Source organism: Elgaria multicarinata, chromosome 4 (genome assembly GCF_023053635.1).
Source record: "Elgaria multicarinata webbii isolate HBS135686 ecotype San Diego chromosome 4, rElgMul1.1.pri, whole genome shotgun sequence".
NCBI lineage: Eukaryota > Metazoa > Chordata > Lepidosauria > Squamata > Anguidae > Elgaria > Elgaria multicarinata.
The window spans coordinates 7,442,087-7,456,849 of NC_086174.1; the positions used below are offsets into that span (position 1 = coordinate 7,442,087).

The 14,763-nt window shown below is 46.2% G+C and overlaps 1 protein-coding gene across 1 annotated transcript; it reads right to left on the reverse strand.

Annotated features, from left to right (window-relative positions):
• Positions 1-7,483: 7,483 nt before the first annotated feature.
• Positions 7,484-13,272, reverse strand: LOC134397243 (beta-defensin 13-like). Its single transcript, XM_063123718.1, has 2 exons — positions 13,118-13,272; positions 7,484-7,759 (listed from the first exon to the last, which is right to left on the reverse strand). The coding sequence occupies exons 1-2, from the start codon at positions 13,173-13,175 to the stop codon at positions 7,635-7,637; spliced, it is 183 nt and encodes a 60-aa protein (XP_062979788.1). The 5' UTR covers positions 13,176-13,272; the 3' UTR covers positions 7,484-7,634.
• Between the last annotated feature and the right edge of the window lie 1,491 nt (positions 13,273-14,763).

The following is a 14,763-nucleotide window of genomic DNA, read 5'->3' on the forward strand; positions in this document are numbered from 1 at the left end:
GGCCTATGTAGGCCTTTGCCCCTGGCCTAGAAAGGTCCGGCCAAGATATCGGAACAACCGCACATTAATCAGCCCCGCCATTAATCTCGTAGCTGATGGTGTCATCCTGCACTCTTCCGGCTGTCATATAGCAGCCCCATGCCAGCCCCTAAGAATAACTGTTTTGCCCGACAAAAAAAGGAAGAAAAGGCCCTCAAAAACGGCCGTGGTTTTAAGTCCCACATGCTGAGAGTGAAGAGATATCAGTAGCTGCTTTGGTGGTGAATGTAATATTTGAAGGATTTCCTCCTCACACAATGAAGTATATGTATATATATATATATATATATATACACACACACACACACACACACACACACACACACTCACACACTTATTGTGGGCATTATTTTTCTGACCGCTGAGCCAGGGAGGCCTATTTGTAACTGTCCTCCTCAGGACAGATAATTCCATTCACATTCCGGCAGCATCTCTGCTCTCGCCCTCGTTTTTTTGAGCGAGGTGATTTATTTTCTGTCGTTTCCTCACAAATTTATCCCACATGGCAAAACGACTCCCTTCATGGTGGTTTGATCAATGTACGTTTCGCCGGGTTTGTTTTTTTTTAAAAAAAAATGTCCTGGAAAAAAAGGCAGCTCGAAATAAATAAATTTTAAAAGGCAGCATGTTCAAACAAACAAATCAAAACTGGCCAGATGGTTAAAAAGAAAAGAAAAGAAAAGCCAGCCGATTTCTCTGCTACTTTGAATCTGCAGGATGCTTATTAAAATGCGAAGGAAAGTAAGATTTGAATGCTAGATTAGACAAAAAGTGCTTTAAAAACCCAGTGCCTTATCTCTGACAATGGACAGCCGTAGGTTTTTGGAAGTTCACAACTTCCAAAACACACGTTTTGGAAGTTCGCAAAGCAGGCTGGAGGTAGTCAACAGCTGTGAGTGTTTTTGCCTGGGTTCTTAATTATTTTGGCCAATAGCCATTAATAGGACTACTCTCCAGGAATATGTCTAAGTGGTCATCACTTTTCATGAAGTGGTTGCAATAACTCTGTTAGATGGGTCAGTTTGTATTTCAGGTGGAGGGGAGGTACTCTAAGGGTGAGACAAAGGCAATGGTTTGGCTAAGCCTTTGACTCAAAAACCACCTAATCCATCCATGGCTGAGGTAATTGAACCTGAGACTCCATGGTTCATAACATGCACACTGAGCAACTATAAGACTACAACCCCCTGTACTTCTCCATCAGAGGCATCCCATGGCCCAGTGGCCAAATGTATGCATCCAGAAGCCAAAGATTTTCCCAGGAGAAGGCGTCTGTCCTGTTGGGATGTCAATGATTTCACAAACTTGAAGTCCGAAATACCACCAAGGAGGCCCACTCTTGTGTCTTGTGTCCACATGTAGTCTCATGTTTGGACTACAAACTCCAGCATTCTTGGTCATTGGCCATGCTGTCTGGGGCTGATGGGACTTGAAGTCCAAAACACCACCAAGAAGGCCCACTCTCATATCGTGTGTCCACATATAACAGCCTTCCTCAACCTGGGGCGCTCCAGATGTGTTGGACTACAACTCCCAGAATGCCCCAGCCAGCTGGCTGGGGCATTCTGGGAGATGCAGTCCAACACATCTGGAGCGCCCCAGGTTGAGGAAGGCTGACATATAGTCTCGTGTTTGGACTACAACCTCCAGCATTCTTGGTCATTGGCCATGCTGTCTGGGGCTGATGGGACTTGAAGTCCAAATCACCACCAAGAAGGCCCACTCTCTTGTCATGTGTCCACATGTTGTCTCGTGTTTGGACTACAACCTCCAGCATTCTTGGTCATTGGCCATGCTGTCTGGGGCTGATGGGACTTGAAGTCCAAATCACCACCACGTAGGCCCACTCTTGTGTCATGTGTCCACATGTTGTCTCATGTTTGGACTACAACCTCCAGCATTCTTGGTCATTGGCCATGCTGGCTGGGGCTGATGGGACTTGGTCATTTTTGGTCATTGTCCAAAACATCTGGAAGGCACCAGGTTCAGGAAGGCTGCGCTAGGCTGTCTCTTTATCACAGTTTGCCGGGACAGGACAACTCTGCATTCTACGGATGGCCCTTCTCATCTGCATGGGGGCGAACGGTCCCTGGGTGGCTGGGAAAATGCTGTCACGGATGATCTCATTTTCCGCATGTGAGAGTCACCGATAAGGGGAAGGTGGTCTGGACAATGAAAAGCCTCCAGACAGCTTTTGCATGAGCCCCTGGAGACGAAGGGGTTTTTGTGGGGAACATGTGTGTGTGTGTGTGTCTGGAGAGGAAAGCGGGGGGAAGGATTCTGCATCTTTGAGACTGGCTGCAAAACACAGTTGACAAAGTTCCAGAGGGAGGAGAGAGGATGGTGAGGGCTGTTGCTCAGGAATACATAAGAGCATAAGGAGTGCCCTGCTGGATCAGACCAAGGGTCCATCTAGTCCAGCACTCTGTTCGCACAGGGGCCAACCAGCCGTCGGCCAGGGAACCACAAAGCAGGACACGACGCAACAGCACTGGGCACGGTGCGATACAATCCACGGGGCTGTTCTGCTGCGCAAGCCAGAACTCCTATGCACTTGTGGCAGTTTTATCCATTTCAATGGTGATTGCCCAGGAGAACTGGGCCATGGGTTGTGGCCCAGGATTTCCCCCAGTGCTGCTAGGGCCTTAGCTAGACCTAAGGATTATCCTAGGCCAATGGAGGCGTCGTTCCTGCCTGCTTCCGGGATCCCCTGTGTGTCCTTTGGATGTACAGGGATGATCCCGGGATGATCCCAAGAATAGGCCTGGTCTAGCCATGGCCTAGGGGAGACCATGGGCTCATCCCCACTAAGCAGGATATTGCACTATGAAAGTGGTATATGCTATGTGTCAATGGTGCCAAACAGTTGTCAGTGCACTTCAATACAGCTATAAAGCAGTAGTGTGGCTCCTGCCCTTTTTATACTGCTTTCATAGTGGAATATCCTGCTTGGTGTAGATGAGCCCCATATATCCTCAAACCGAGCTGGGGATCTCAAACCTAGGAAGAGTTGCCAGATTGGTGGTGGCTGGTATAGAGTGTTGGCCATGTGCTTATGAAAGGTGGAGCTGTTGAACGTGGCCAGAGCATAAACGCAACTTAGGAAATCCATTTCGGCTCCATTTTAGGGCAGAATTTCCTTCATTCGCACTTTGTTGTTGTTTATTCGTTCAGTCGCTTCCGACGCTTCGTGACTTCATGGATCATTCACTCTTACAACTCCCCTAAAACTTCCTGGGATAGTTGTCCTGCTTCCGTAGGCCTTGGATCTGCCTCCTTGAAGGCCCATTTCATGCTCACATCCATTTGCACATCTCCAGCTTTGTTGTAGCGCTCTCTCTCTCTCTCATATATTTTCTGGTTCTCCTCCTCCCCCCTTTCCCCCATAGCATAATGGTCGTTCTGAAGATGTCAGAACTTCAGTGATAAGGCCTAGAAAGACTTGTATGAGAGTAAAATTTTGACGCCTTAGCTTCAAAAGTTGGTATTGGCTGCGCACTCAGAGGTGTGAACTCAACAGGAAAATTAGAACAGCGAAGCGAGAAGAAGTGAGCCGGATCTTTGGTTACTTTGGCAAGAGCATCCAGCCCTGCAGAACATCACTGGCCCAGACTTCAAGAAGGTGGAGAAGCTCAAAAGCGCTCTCTCCGCATTCCCTTGTTCTACAGCGAGCGGCTTATCTCTCTGCCCGATGGCTTTGGTGAAATCCCAGGGTGCCGTAACGGCGCCTGGCTCCATGGCTAGCGCCTCTCTTCTTCCCTCCATTTCCTGGCCAAAGCCCTGAGGGAAGTAGCCAGCCAATAAAAAGAAAAGAATGGAGGGTCATGTCTGTGAGGAAAACTTCCGGGCCTCTTGAAGGAGATTTCAGCTGAACACAGGCCTGGAGGAGAGCCATGCATGAATTTCAAGGCTAGCTTGGCAGGAAATGGGCAGTAAACCTCTCAGTTGCTGGGGAACATGGGCAGGAGGGTGCTGTTGCACTCATTTCCTCCTTGTGGGCACAATCTTGTGGCTGTATAAATGAAACATATAGAACTTCTGGTTAAAGGGGGGAAAGGGTGCACATGGTGATCGTGGGATGAAAATGGAAGCGGAGCTCCATCAGACGGAGGGAAATCACGCTTCCCTACTGTCGCTTCTCTGCCTACGCATTTGTCCCTCATTACTTCCAGGAAGTAAACAACGTGCATGTGGGCCATTCAGTGGGCTGTTCGGATCGCCCTGCTTCTCCTGTGCACAGCAGGAAATAGCAGCAACTTCCGTCTTAATTTTTAAATCGGACTTACTGGTGTGTGTTTTTGTGACGCGAAGAAGGTGAGAAGGGTCGGGAGGTGCTTGGGAAGCAGACATCGTCATGAGAAGGACCCGTGAAAATCTGTGAGTGCCCAGTAATGAGCGTGCAATAAAACGCTCGTCTGATGGAGCTCGCAGAAAGCTGCAGCGAGTTGCAGGATTTCCCCTGGTGTAGTTATGCTCTCAGAGGCAGTCTGCCTATGCACACCAGTTGCTGGGGAACATTGGCGTGAGGGTGCTGTTGGACTCATATCCTGCATGTGGGTTTCCTGTAGGAGCTCCATCACACCAGCGATTTATCGCACACTCGCCATGCCTGGTATGCGGTTTTGCAGCCCGGAACTCACATGACACTGTCCACATGATGTCACCCTTTACTCATTTCGCTTCTTCCCCTCCATGTTTCGTTTCTTTTTGGAGTGGGGAAAGTCTGGAGTATTTTCCCTCCCTGTGAAAGAAATACACTTCTCCCTGTTCCTGCGACTATCCTGTTCTTTGTTGGGGTGTGTGTGTGTCTAAGGGTGGTCTCGCTAACAAAAGAGGATGGCGTGGTGGTTCTCCACTCAACCATGAAGGGGGATGGAGAGAGGTCCCATTAACTCTATGTTCTTACTCCTTAGTAGGCATTTTCAACTTAAAAGAAATGTGGAAAATGCACCTTCCTTGCCTGCAGCTCCCTCATTTTAAAGTTAAAGAGATCAAAATTGGCACATTGATAGCTCTTATGGAGGGCTTTCAGCATGCCAAGTTTGAAACAGATTGGTTCGTCCCTAGATTTTTTAAAGATTTTTTTTAAATTTCCCCCACTTAAACCCTTTCTATCATAGTACACCAGTGCGAAGGATCACTTTTCCTTTCCTTCAATAATGCGAAGCTGTGCATCTCCAAGTTCATAAACTACAGATCTGCTGGTTTCCTTACTCAAGAGTAAATCCCATTGATTTCAAATGCATTTACATCTAAGTCATACTAAACTCTGATGCATGCTTACCCTTGAGTAAACCCCATTGAACAGAGAGAGACTTACTTCTGAGTAAACATATATAGAACTGACTTTTAATAGTGTGGTCACTCAGAAGCTTTTTTTAAAAAGTCTAAAACAGCAAACAGGAAAGAAGTGCTTTGCAACCCTATGCTTACTTATGAGGTCTTACTTCTGTTTACTCAGAAATAAGTCTTTCTCTGGGGAGGAACCTAACTGATTCAAACTTGGCATGCTTAGAGCCCTCCTTAAGAGCTATCACTGTGCCAATTTTGATCGCTTTATCTTCAAAAAAATTACATAGATGTTAGAATTTTTAAAAATTTCCATTTTTAAAATTCCTTAAAATCAAGGGATGAACTGATCCGGTTTAAACTTCGCATGCTGAAAGCACTTCTTAAGAGCTATCACTATGCTACGCTTGATCTCTTTATCTTTAAAATTTACACAAATGTAAGCATTTGGGTTACCTTGGACCAAAGGAGGGGACCTGACCACCTTTACAAAAGAAATTAGTTCAAATGATTGTTCATATGCTCACCCTTTGAAATGAGCAAAACAAACCTTTGCTCTTCCTCCCCTGTAAACCTTTCCCAAGAGGCAGGGTGGGAGATTTCACAGGCACAGTAGCACTCCAGGTGAAAAGATGCATGAGCTGAAAGAGCGCAACAATGCACAGACATGAAAGTGCTCAGCGCTAGACTCACTAAGGAAATGGAGGGGGAAACCGTGGATAAAAAAAGTAGGTGTGATGGAGCCTTGGGCAGCTGGTTGGACACTGTGTGAACAGAAAGCTGGACTAGATGCATCCTTGACCTGATCCATCATGGCTCTTCTTATGTTCTTATCTGGATCTACTAGTATAAGCTATAGATAGCACACATAATGGTTGTGTACTATCTCTGATGGTTGTGTGCTATCTCCAGTATTCAAGGCAGTATGCCTGTGTGCACCAGTTGCTTGGGATCATGGGTGGGAGGGTGCTGTTGCACCATGTCCTGCTTGTTCATCCCTGGCCAATGGCTGGTTGGCCACTGTGTGAACAGAGTGCTGGACTAGATGGACCCTTGGTCTGATCCAGCATCAGGGCCCTTCTTTATGTTCTTATGTTCTTATAAGAAGAGGCATGTCAGATCAGACCAAAGGTCCATCAAGTACAACACTCTGATTGAACATATAGCTTGGTTCAGTTAAGTATCGGAGACGTTCTTTGCTATTGTTCAATCTGCATAGATTTTTCTTTTTTTAAAAAAATATCATTTCGAAGAAAAAATTCAGCCAAACACAGAAGACTCCCCGGGTATAAAAGTAGGATCTGTGAGCTCTCCCACACTAGAGGCCTTCAAGAGGCAGCTGGACAAGCATCTGTCGGGGATGCTTTAGGGTGGATTCCTGCATTGAGCAGGGGGTTGGACTCGATGGCCTTGTAGGCCCCTTCCAACTCTGCTTTTCTATGATTCTATGATTCTATGATCTGGTGGAAGGCAGTTTGACTTGGGCAAGATAAATTGGGTGAACGCTGCCACCTGCTGGTACGTAACTGTAACTTTTTTGCTCTCTATGGAAATGCTAAAGAACAGTTTCAGGAAAGGTGCTATGAAGACCCCCTAAATTATGGTGACCATATGAAAAGGAGGACAGCGCTCCTGTATCTTTAACGGTTGTATTGAAAAGGGAATTTCAGCAGGTGTCATTTGTATATATGGAGAACCTGGTGAAATTCCCTCTTCATCACAATAGTTAAAGCTGCAGGAGCTATACTAGTGACCAGATTTAAAAGAGGGCAGGGCACCTGCAGCTTTAACTGTTGTGATGAAGAAGGAATTTCACCAGGTTCTCCGTATATACAAATGACACCTGCTGAAATTCCCTTTTCAATACAACCGTTAAAGATACAGGAGCCCTGTACTCCTTTTCATAGGGTCCCCCTACCTAAATGGCGCATGATCCTGGTAAACCTGAAGAAGGTTTGGAAAGCAACGAAATTCAGTGTCGTAATGTTTCAGGTTTCTATAACTACAATGAGAAGTTTTGCTCTTTGCTCACTCCATTCCGTGTCCCTCCCACTTTACTTAGCCTCCGTTCCATGCCCCTCAGAGACAGGCATTACAAGCACAACAGGCTAGATGTAGAAAACCAAGGCCACAAGAATGCTCTTTTTTTTTGTTTTTAAGTGCACAGTTTATTTAATGATATAGTAAAACCACACATGATTTTTGGTTATTATTATTTTTCTGCTAAAGAAGGCATCCAGTTTGAGGGGCTTTGGAAGTGCCCTGTCCATTTCTCTGTCCGTTTCTGCTGCCGCTGCGGCCTTCCTTCACCTGCAGCAGTGAACCTGCGCAGTGTTGCAAGTGCCCACCCGCCTTTCATTGTTGAAGCATTGTCTCCGGCAGTGGCCACCACGGTTCAGGCACTGCTGAGTAGTATGAGGGACTCCCATTGCTGTTTAGAGAAGACAGGGTCAAATTCGAGTGGAAACGAGAATTGGTCTATCTGTAGGGTGACCCTATGAAAAGGAGGACAGGGCTCCTGTATCTTTAACAGTTGCATAGAAAAGGGAATTTCAGCAGGTGTCCTTTGTATATATGGAGAACCTGGTGAAATTCCCTCTTCATCACAACAGTTAAAGCTGCAGGAGCTATACTAGAGTGGCCAGATTTAAAAGAGGGCAGCTTTAACTGGTGTGATAAAGAGGAAATTTCACCAGGTGCTGCATGTATACTAATGACACCTGCTGAAATTCCCTTTCCAATACAACTGTTAAAGATACAGGAGCCCTGTCCTCCTTTTCATATGGTCACCCTACTATCTGTGCACCAGAATGAGGTGGTAGAGGCAGAATGGACTATACCACTTCAGACTGGGTTGTGGGGGAGACTCACAATTTTTAATGCCTCCCTAAGTAAAATGAAAATCTGGTGTTCACTGCCAATATAATAATAATAATAATAATAATAATAATAATAATAATAATAATAATAATAAATTTCTTACCCACCTCTCCACCTGGATTGAGGCAGGGAACAACAATGAATATAAAACACATAAAAAAACTGATTAAAAACACAGCATACGTGATTAAAACATCCTTAAAACATCCTAAAAATAATCTAAAATTTCACTGGATAGGCCTGCTGGTATGTAATGTTTCAGGTTTCTATAACTACAATGAGAAGTTTTGCTCTTTGCTCACTCCATTCCGTGTCCCTCCCACTTTACTTAGCCTCCGTTCCATGCCCCTCAGAGACAGGCATTACAAGCACAACAAGCTAGAAACTTTTTCTTTGATGTGCTCCTGCTTTTACTTGCAGCGGATATTAATTTTAATTTTTTTAAACAAACAAACAAACAAACAAACAAACAATTGAGTATTCCCATCTCCAGCCTGAAGTGGTACAGTCCAGCCTAGCTCTTCTGGACTCTTCCATCTCATTCCACTGGTTGTCTCATGCAAATTTGCCAACTAACTACATAGCCTCTTAACACGATTTCTTTGGCCAGTTATCATAGAATCATAGAATAGTAGAGTTGGAAGGGGCCTAAAAGGCCATTGAGTCCAACAGAATAAAAGAAAACAAAACCCCATAATTGGATTGAGTTGGTGGTTATGGGGTAGGTGGGTGGGAAACCTCAGGTATCAGAAGACTGGATTTAGCAAGTCAAAACTCATTTCTTAAGTTTTGTGTCTCATTAACAGACTTATCCTATGCATATTTTCTCAACCACTTTTCCCCCCATGTTCACTCAGAGGACTCCCCAACTCACCACTTTATATAATGCTGCTTATATATGTATGAGATACTGAATTTTGCATCTTTAAATGATCTCCCCAATGAGGCTCACCTAGCGCCAACATTATTATCTTTTGGGTGCCAGGCCAAGACTTTTCTCTTCTCCCAGGCATTTAACAGCATTTAACAACGTATGCTGAGTTTGCTTGCTTTTAACGGACCCCAGAACCGTTGTTTTTAAATGGATATTGTTGGTTTTATGCTTTTGATGGTTTTAAATTCATAGAATCATAGAATCATAGAATAGCAGAGTTGGAAGGGGCCTACAAGGCCATCGAGTCCAACCCCTTGCTCAATGCAGGAATCCACCCTAAAGCATCCCTGACAGAGGGTTGTCCAGCTGCCTCTTGAAGGCCTCTAGTGTGGGAGAGCCCACAACCTCCCTAGGTCACTGATTCCATTGTTGTACTGCTCTAACAGTCAGGAAGTTTTTCCTGATGTCCAGCTGGAATCTGGGTTCCCTTAACTTGAGCCCGTTATTCTGTGTCCTGCACTCTGGGAGGATCGAGAAGAGATCCTGGCCCTCCTCTGGGTGACAACCTTTTAAGTATTTGAAGAGTGCTCTTATGTCTCCTCTCAATCTTCTCTTCTCTAGGCTCAACATGCCCAGTTCTTTCAGTCTCTCCTCATAGGGCTTTGTTTCCAGACCCCTGATCATCCTGGTTGCCCTCCTCTGAACACGCTCCAGCTTGTCTGTGTCCTTCATGAATTGTGGAGCCCAGAACTGGACACAATGCTCTAGATGAGGCCTAACCAGGGCCATATAGAGAGGAACCAGTACCTCACGCGATTTGGAAGCTATACTTCTATTAATGCAGCCCAAAATAGCATTTGCCTTTCTTGCAGCCATATCGCACTGTTGGCTCATATTCAGCTTGTGTATGTTCACTGTTTTTAACTTTTGTAAACCGCCCAGAGAGCTTTGTCTATGGGGCGGTATACAAATGTAATAAATAAATAAATAAATAAATAAATAAATAAATAAATAAATGGAATTTTAGGTGATCCAAAAATGCTGGTTGATTTAATTGTTTTAAGTGGCTTAAAAAGGCAGAACAGGACTTTTAAAGAAATCTTATTTAAAAAGATGATCCCCACTGATTTCAATGGGATTAACCCCCCCCCCCAAACAGGAGATAGGATGGCGACCATGGGGAAGGTTCTGTCCTGGTGCTGGAACTTTGCTCCTCCATGCATTGAAGGGGCTCAAAAGAGAGGTCATCCGGGTGCCAAAGAAGCCAGGACTCCATGGTAGAGCACATGTGTTGCAGGAGAAAGGCCCCAGGTTCGATTCCAGGCGTTTCCATTTTATAAGAGTCACATACCCAGGGCCGGATCTACACTACTGCTTTAAAGCGCTTTATAACAGTTTTATAGCGCTTTAAAGCAGTTAAAGTGCTTTATAACTGTTATAAAGCGCTTTAATGCAGTAGTGTAGATCCTGCCCAAATCTGGGAACAGGCTCAGGGCCTTGGGGGATGCTGCTGCCGGTAGGAATCCTGGCAGCCGGGCTGGTGTGAAGGGGAGGCATGACTGGGCGTGTGCAGAGGAAGACCCACACCTCCGCAGAGGCCCACGGGGAAGAGCAGGTCCCTCCTTTTGCCCCCTTGCAACCTCCTTGTTCAGCTGCCTCTGGCCCAGACAAGACAGGGGGTGAGAAGTGGGGCAGGAGATGCCTGGGCCTCCTTGCTCACTGGCTCTCTGCTGGTGAAAGATTAAATGCCTTTCTGCTTGCCTGGGCTCCTGATGGCATTCACGGATTTAATTAATCCGATTCATGGCACCTTCTCAGGAGCCTCCTTTCCGGGATACTCCTTCAGTCAGGCACTTGGGAGGGACAGCTCCCAGAAACGGCTTTTCTGGTCAAGGGTGTTAAAGGGAGCCTTGGTTCGCTCAGCACCTTCGCTTTGGGTGGGGTTGGCCGCATCAGGCTGGAGCAGTTGTCAGGGACCAGACGTGGGCAGTCGTGAGCGGAAGGGGGGCAACGTTTTCACCAGTCACTCTGTCGCTGCAACTTTTGCTGGGGATATTGCTGGTCTCTGGGTTGTGAAAACGTGTGTCACCGGAGAAATCTGAAACTGGTTCAGGTGCTAGTTGTACATTCCACAGCAGGCCGGCCTTTTCCAACTCCCACACTAGAGGCCTTCAAGGGGCAGCTGGACAACCATCTGTCAGATATGCTTTAGACATGATAGCACTCTTCAAATACTTAAAAGGTTGTCACGCAGAGGAGGGCCAGGATCTCTTCTCGTTCCTCCCAGAGTGCAGGACACGGAATAAAGGGCTCAAGTTAAAGGAAGCCAGATTCCAGCTGGACATCAGGAAAAACTTCCTGACTGTTAGAGCAGTACGACAATGGAATCAGTTACCTAGGGAGGTTGTGGGCTCTCCCACACTAGAGGCTTTCAAGAGGCAGCTGGACAGCCATCTGTCAGGGATGCGTTAGGGTGGATTCCCGCCTTGAGCAGGAGGTTGGACTTGATGGCCTTGTAGGCCCCTTCCAACTCTGCTATTCTATGATTCTATGATTCTGTGGTCGAGGAAGCTGGTGGGAGCCATGCTGAGAAGGAGGAGCAACGGCAGCTGATGACAATGACATCAAGGAGAAGGTGGACTCCCTGAAGAAAGGGGCCCATTGAGGGTGTGTTGCCCCAGGGCCCTCAAAAACAGGGAGCTAGCATTGATTCCAGGGTGACCCTCTAGAAAGGAGGACAGGCATCTTGAACAGTAGTGCAGAAAAGGGAATTTCAACAGGTGTTCTTTGTACGCAGGCAGCGCTTGGTGAAATCCCCTCTTCATCACAACAGATCAAGCCGCTGGAGCCCTGCCCTCTTGACCAGATACAAAAGAGGGCGGGGTTCCCGCAGCTTCAACTTTTGTGACGAGGAGGGAACTTCACCAGGTGCTGCGTGTATACAAATAACACCTGCTGACCTTCCCTTTTCTCTACAACGGTTAAAGACACAGGAGCCCTGTCCTCCTTTCCAGAGGGTCACCCTAGCCCCCAGTATCAATGCTAGTTCCCTGTTTTTGAGGGCCTCAATGGGCCCCTTCTGTCGGGGAGTCGGACTCTGTAGAAAGTAGCTCCCTACTTTTTAAGTAGCCTTGTTGACTTGCCCAAGGAGGGCTATTTTGAAAGCGTGTCAGTTTGCGAAATGTCCTAGGCCCCATGCCAGCTGCTGTGCTAAGAAACCAGCTCTGTTGAGCTCAACTGTCCCTCAACTGTCACCCGCCAGCAGCCATTCCATCAGTCTGCAGCAGAGGGAAGGATGGGAAGCATCAATCTCTCCAGTTTTAGCGGTGCTGAGAGACCAGCCCTATTTGGCTCCTCCTCTCCCTGATGTTCTTCATTCAAGCTGGTCCGTATAAGGACCTCGTAACTATAAGAACTGGTGCCTGAATTTCCTTGTTTTCCTCTTCCCTCCTCTTCCTGTTTTCCTTTTGTGTTGTTGTTTTTAGATTGTAATCCTAACATTAACAATGGTCTTGGTTGTTCTTGATCTTATGTAAGCCACTTTGGAAGCCTTTGTGGCTGATGAGCATGGCAAAAATGCTTTAAATAATAATATTAAAATGTAACGCCCACAGCCTTTAAGTTTCAACCTGCCTCAGAAGCTGTGCCTCTTTTTCCATATGCCTGTATATTGGTACTACTCTCTTGTGATTTTTTTTTTAAAAAATAATCTTCATAGTAAATTAGAAAGTGTTGTGGGGAGGGAAGGAATGACATGCTTTTCCAACCCCCCCCCCACTGCTCTAATCGGGGGTGGGGCGTGGGGGTGGGAAAGGCCCCAGTTGGAGCAGGGAGGGCGGAAAGTGTGATGTCCTCTCTTTCGCTCCAAGCCTGCAATCAAAAAATGGGAAGTGCATAATTCCTGGGGGGCGCACCCTAATGAAACGTGCTGTGCACTCCTACGTTTGCAGGGCTCTTCTGACCCCGCCGGTGAGAAGTAGCCAGACCTTGCTCCTGACCTCTTTGCCCTATCCCCATCCAGCCTGTGTTTCTCACCTGGTGCAGCCTGGTAGAGGAAGAGGAGGAGGAAGCCAAGCAGGTAAAGGAGCCTCATGATGCCTTCGGACGACTGAGCTGAGATCTCAGGAGCAGGGGAGTCTTGCGGAGTGGAAACTAGGACCTTATCTCTGCATTTATAGGAGGTTGGCGAACGTTCCAATGGCCGGCCAGGAAGCAGGCCAACGTGGGGAATCTTCCAACTGCGATTTGTGCAAACACAACCTTTTGTGATGTGATGTCACCGTTAGATACAGTTGGGGCTGTTAGCTCCGATGTCAGTGGGGCAGTGAATCTGCTCCAGGTGTCGGTCAGAACCAGTCAGAACTCTAAAAAAAACTATCCGGGAGTCTTCACACCTTGGATAGCTCCCTTAGAGCTCTGATCAAAACCTGGAGCGGATTCACTGTCCCACTGACATGGGGGCCACCAGCCTGCGCTGGTTAGATAAAGGTCATGTACAGTCTGAGGCAGACAGAAGGAGGCGTGTCTGGGGAAGGCATAGAGCCATCTGGAAGCCTTGACGTCCAACTCTCCTGTTGATGCAAACCTCCTGTGAACCCGGGGAACCTCTGCCTGAATTCTGCAGCTGAGTGATGACGCAACAGGAGTATTAATGCTGATGACTTGTTTCAGACATTTAGATCCCATAATTCTACTGTAGAAATCCATTGAAATTATAACCATGTTAAAAAGAAAGAATAAAGTACTCTGTTCCAATTTAACACAACCCGTTAACAAAAGAAAATGTCCTAAAAGCAATAGCATGGTGGCAGGCTAAAAGGTGTGATATGCATTTGCGATACCTCTTTGAAGTTCTTTGAAATAGAATGGTTTGGGCTAACCTCCTGAAAAAGAGAAGGGAAGGAACGCAAGAAAGTAGCTTCATAACCTAGGAGCAGGGACTTTTCACTGGTGGTTCCAAGGGTATGAAGCTCCTTTCCTGAGTTTATTTGTTTATTTATTTATTTATTACGTTTTTATACCGCCCAATAGCTGAAGCTCTCTGGGCGGTTCACAAAAATTAAAACCATAATAAAACAATCAACAGGTTAAAAGCACAAATACAAAATACAGTATAAAAAGCACAACCAGGATAAAACCACGCAGCAAAATTGATATAAGATTAAAATACAGCGTTAGAACAGTAACATTTAAATTTAAGTTGAAATGAAGTGTTAAAATACTGAGAGAATAAAAAGGTCTTCAGCTGGCGACGAAAGGAGTACAGCGTAGGCGCCAGGCGGACCTCTCTGGGGAGCTCATTCCACAGCCGGGGTGCCACAGCGGAGAAAGCCCTCCTCCTAGTAGCCACCTGCCTCACTTCCTTTGGTAGGGGCTCACGGAGAAGGGCCCCTGTAGATGATCTTAAGGTCTGGGCAGGTACATATGGGAGGAGGCGTTCCTTCAAATAACCTGGCCCCAAACCGTTTAGGGCTTTAAATGTCAATACCAGCACTTTGAATCGGGCCCGGACCTCTCTTTTCTTACCTCTCTTCTCTCTAGGCTATTATTTATTTATTTATTTATTTATTTATTTATTTATTTATTTATATAGCACCATCAATGTACATGGTACTGTATAGGCTACATGAGGTAAAACATGTAGCAGTGGTTTAGATTGTAAAATAATCAGTCAGGTATGT

What these genes read in the sequence shown, in the direction of transcription:
- LOC134397243 (XM_063123718.1), bottom strand. Translation starts at nt 13,175, where the DNA reads ATGAGGCTCCTTTACCTGCTTGGCTTCCTCCTCCTCTTCCTCTACCAG. An exon ending in CCTCTACCAGGCTGCACCAG is followed by an intron (nt 7,760 to 13,117) that starts GTGAGAAACACA and finishes TTCTCTAAACAG; the next exon opens with CAATGGGAGTCCCTCATACT.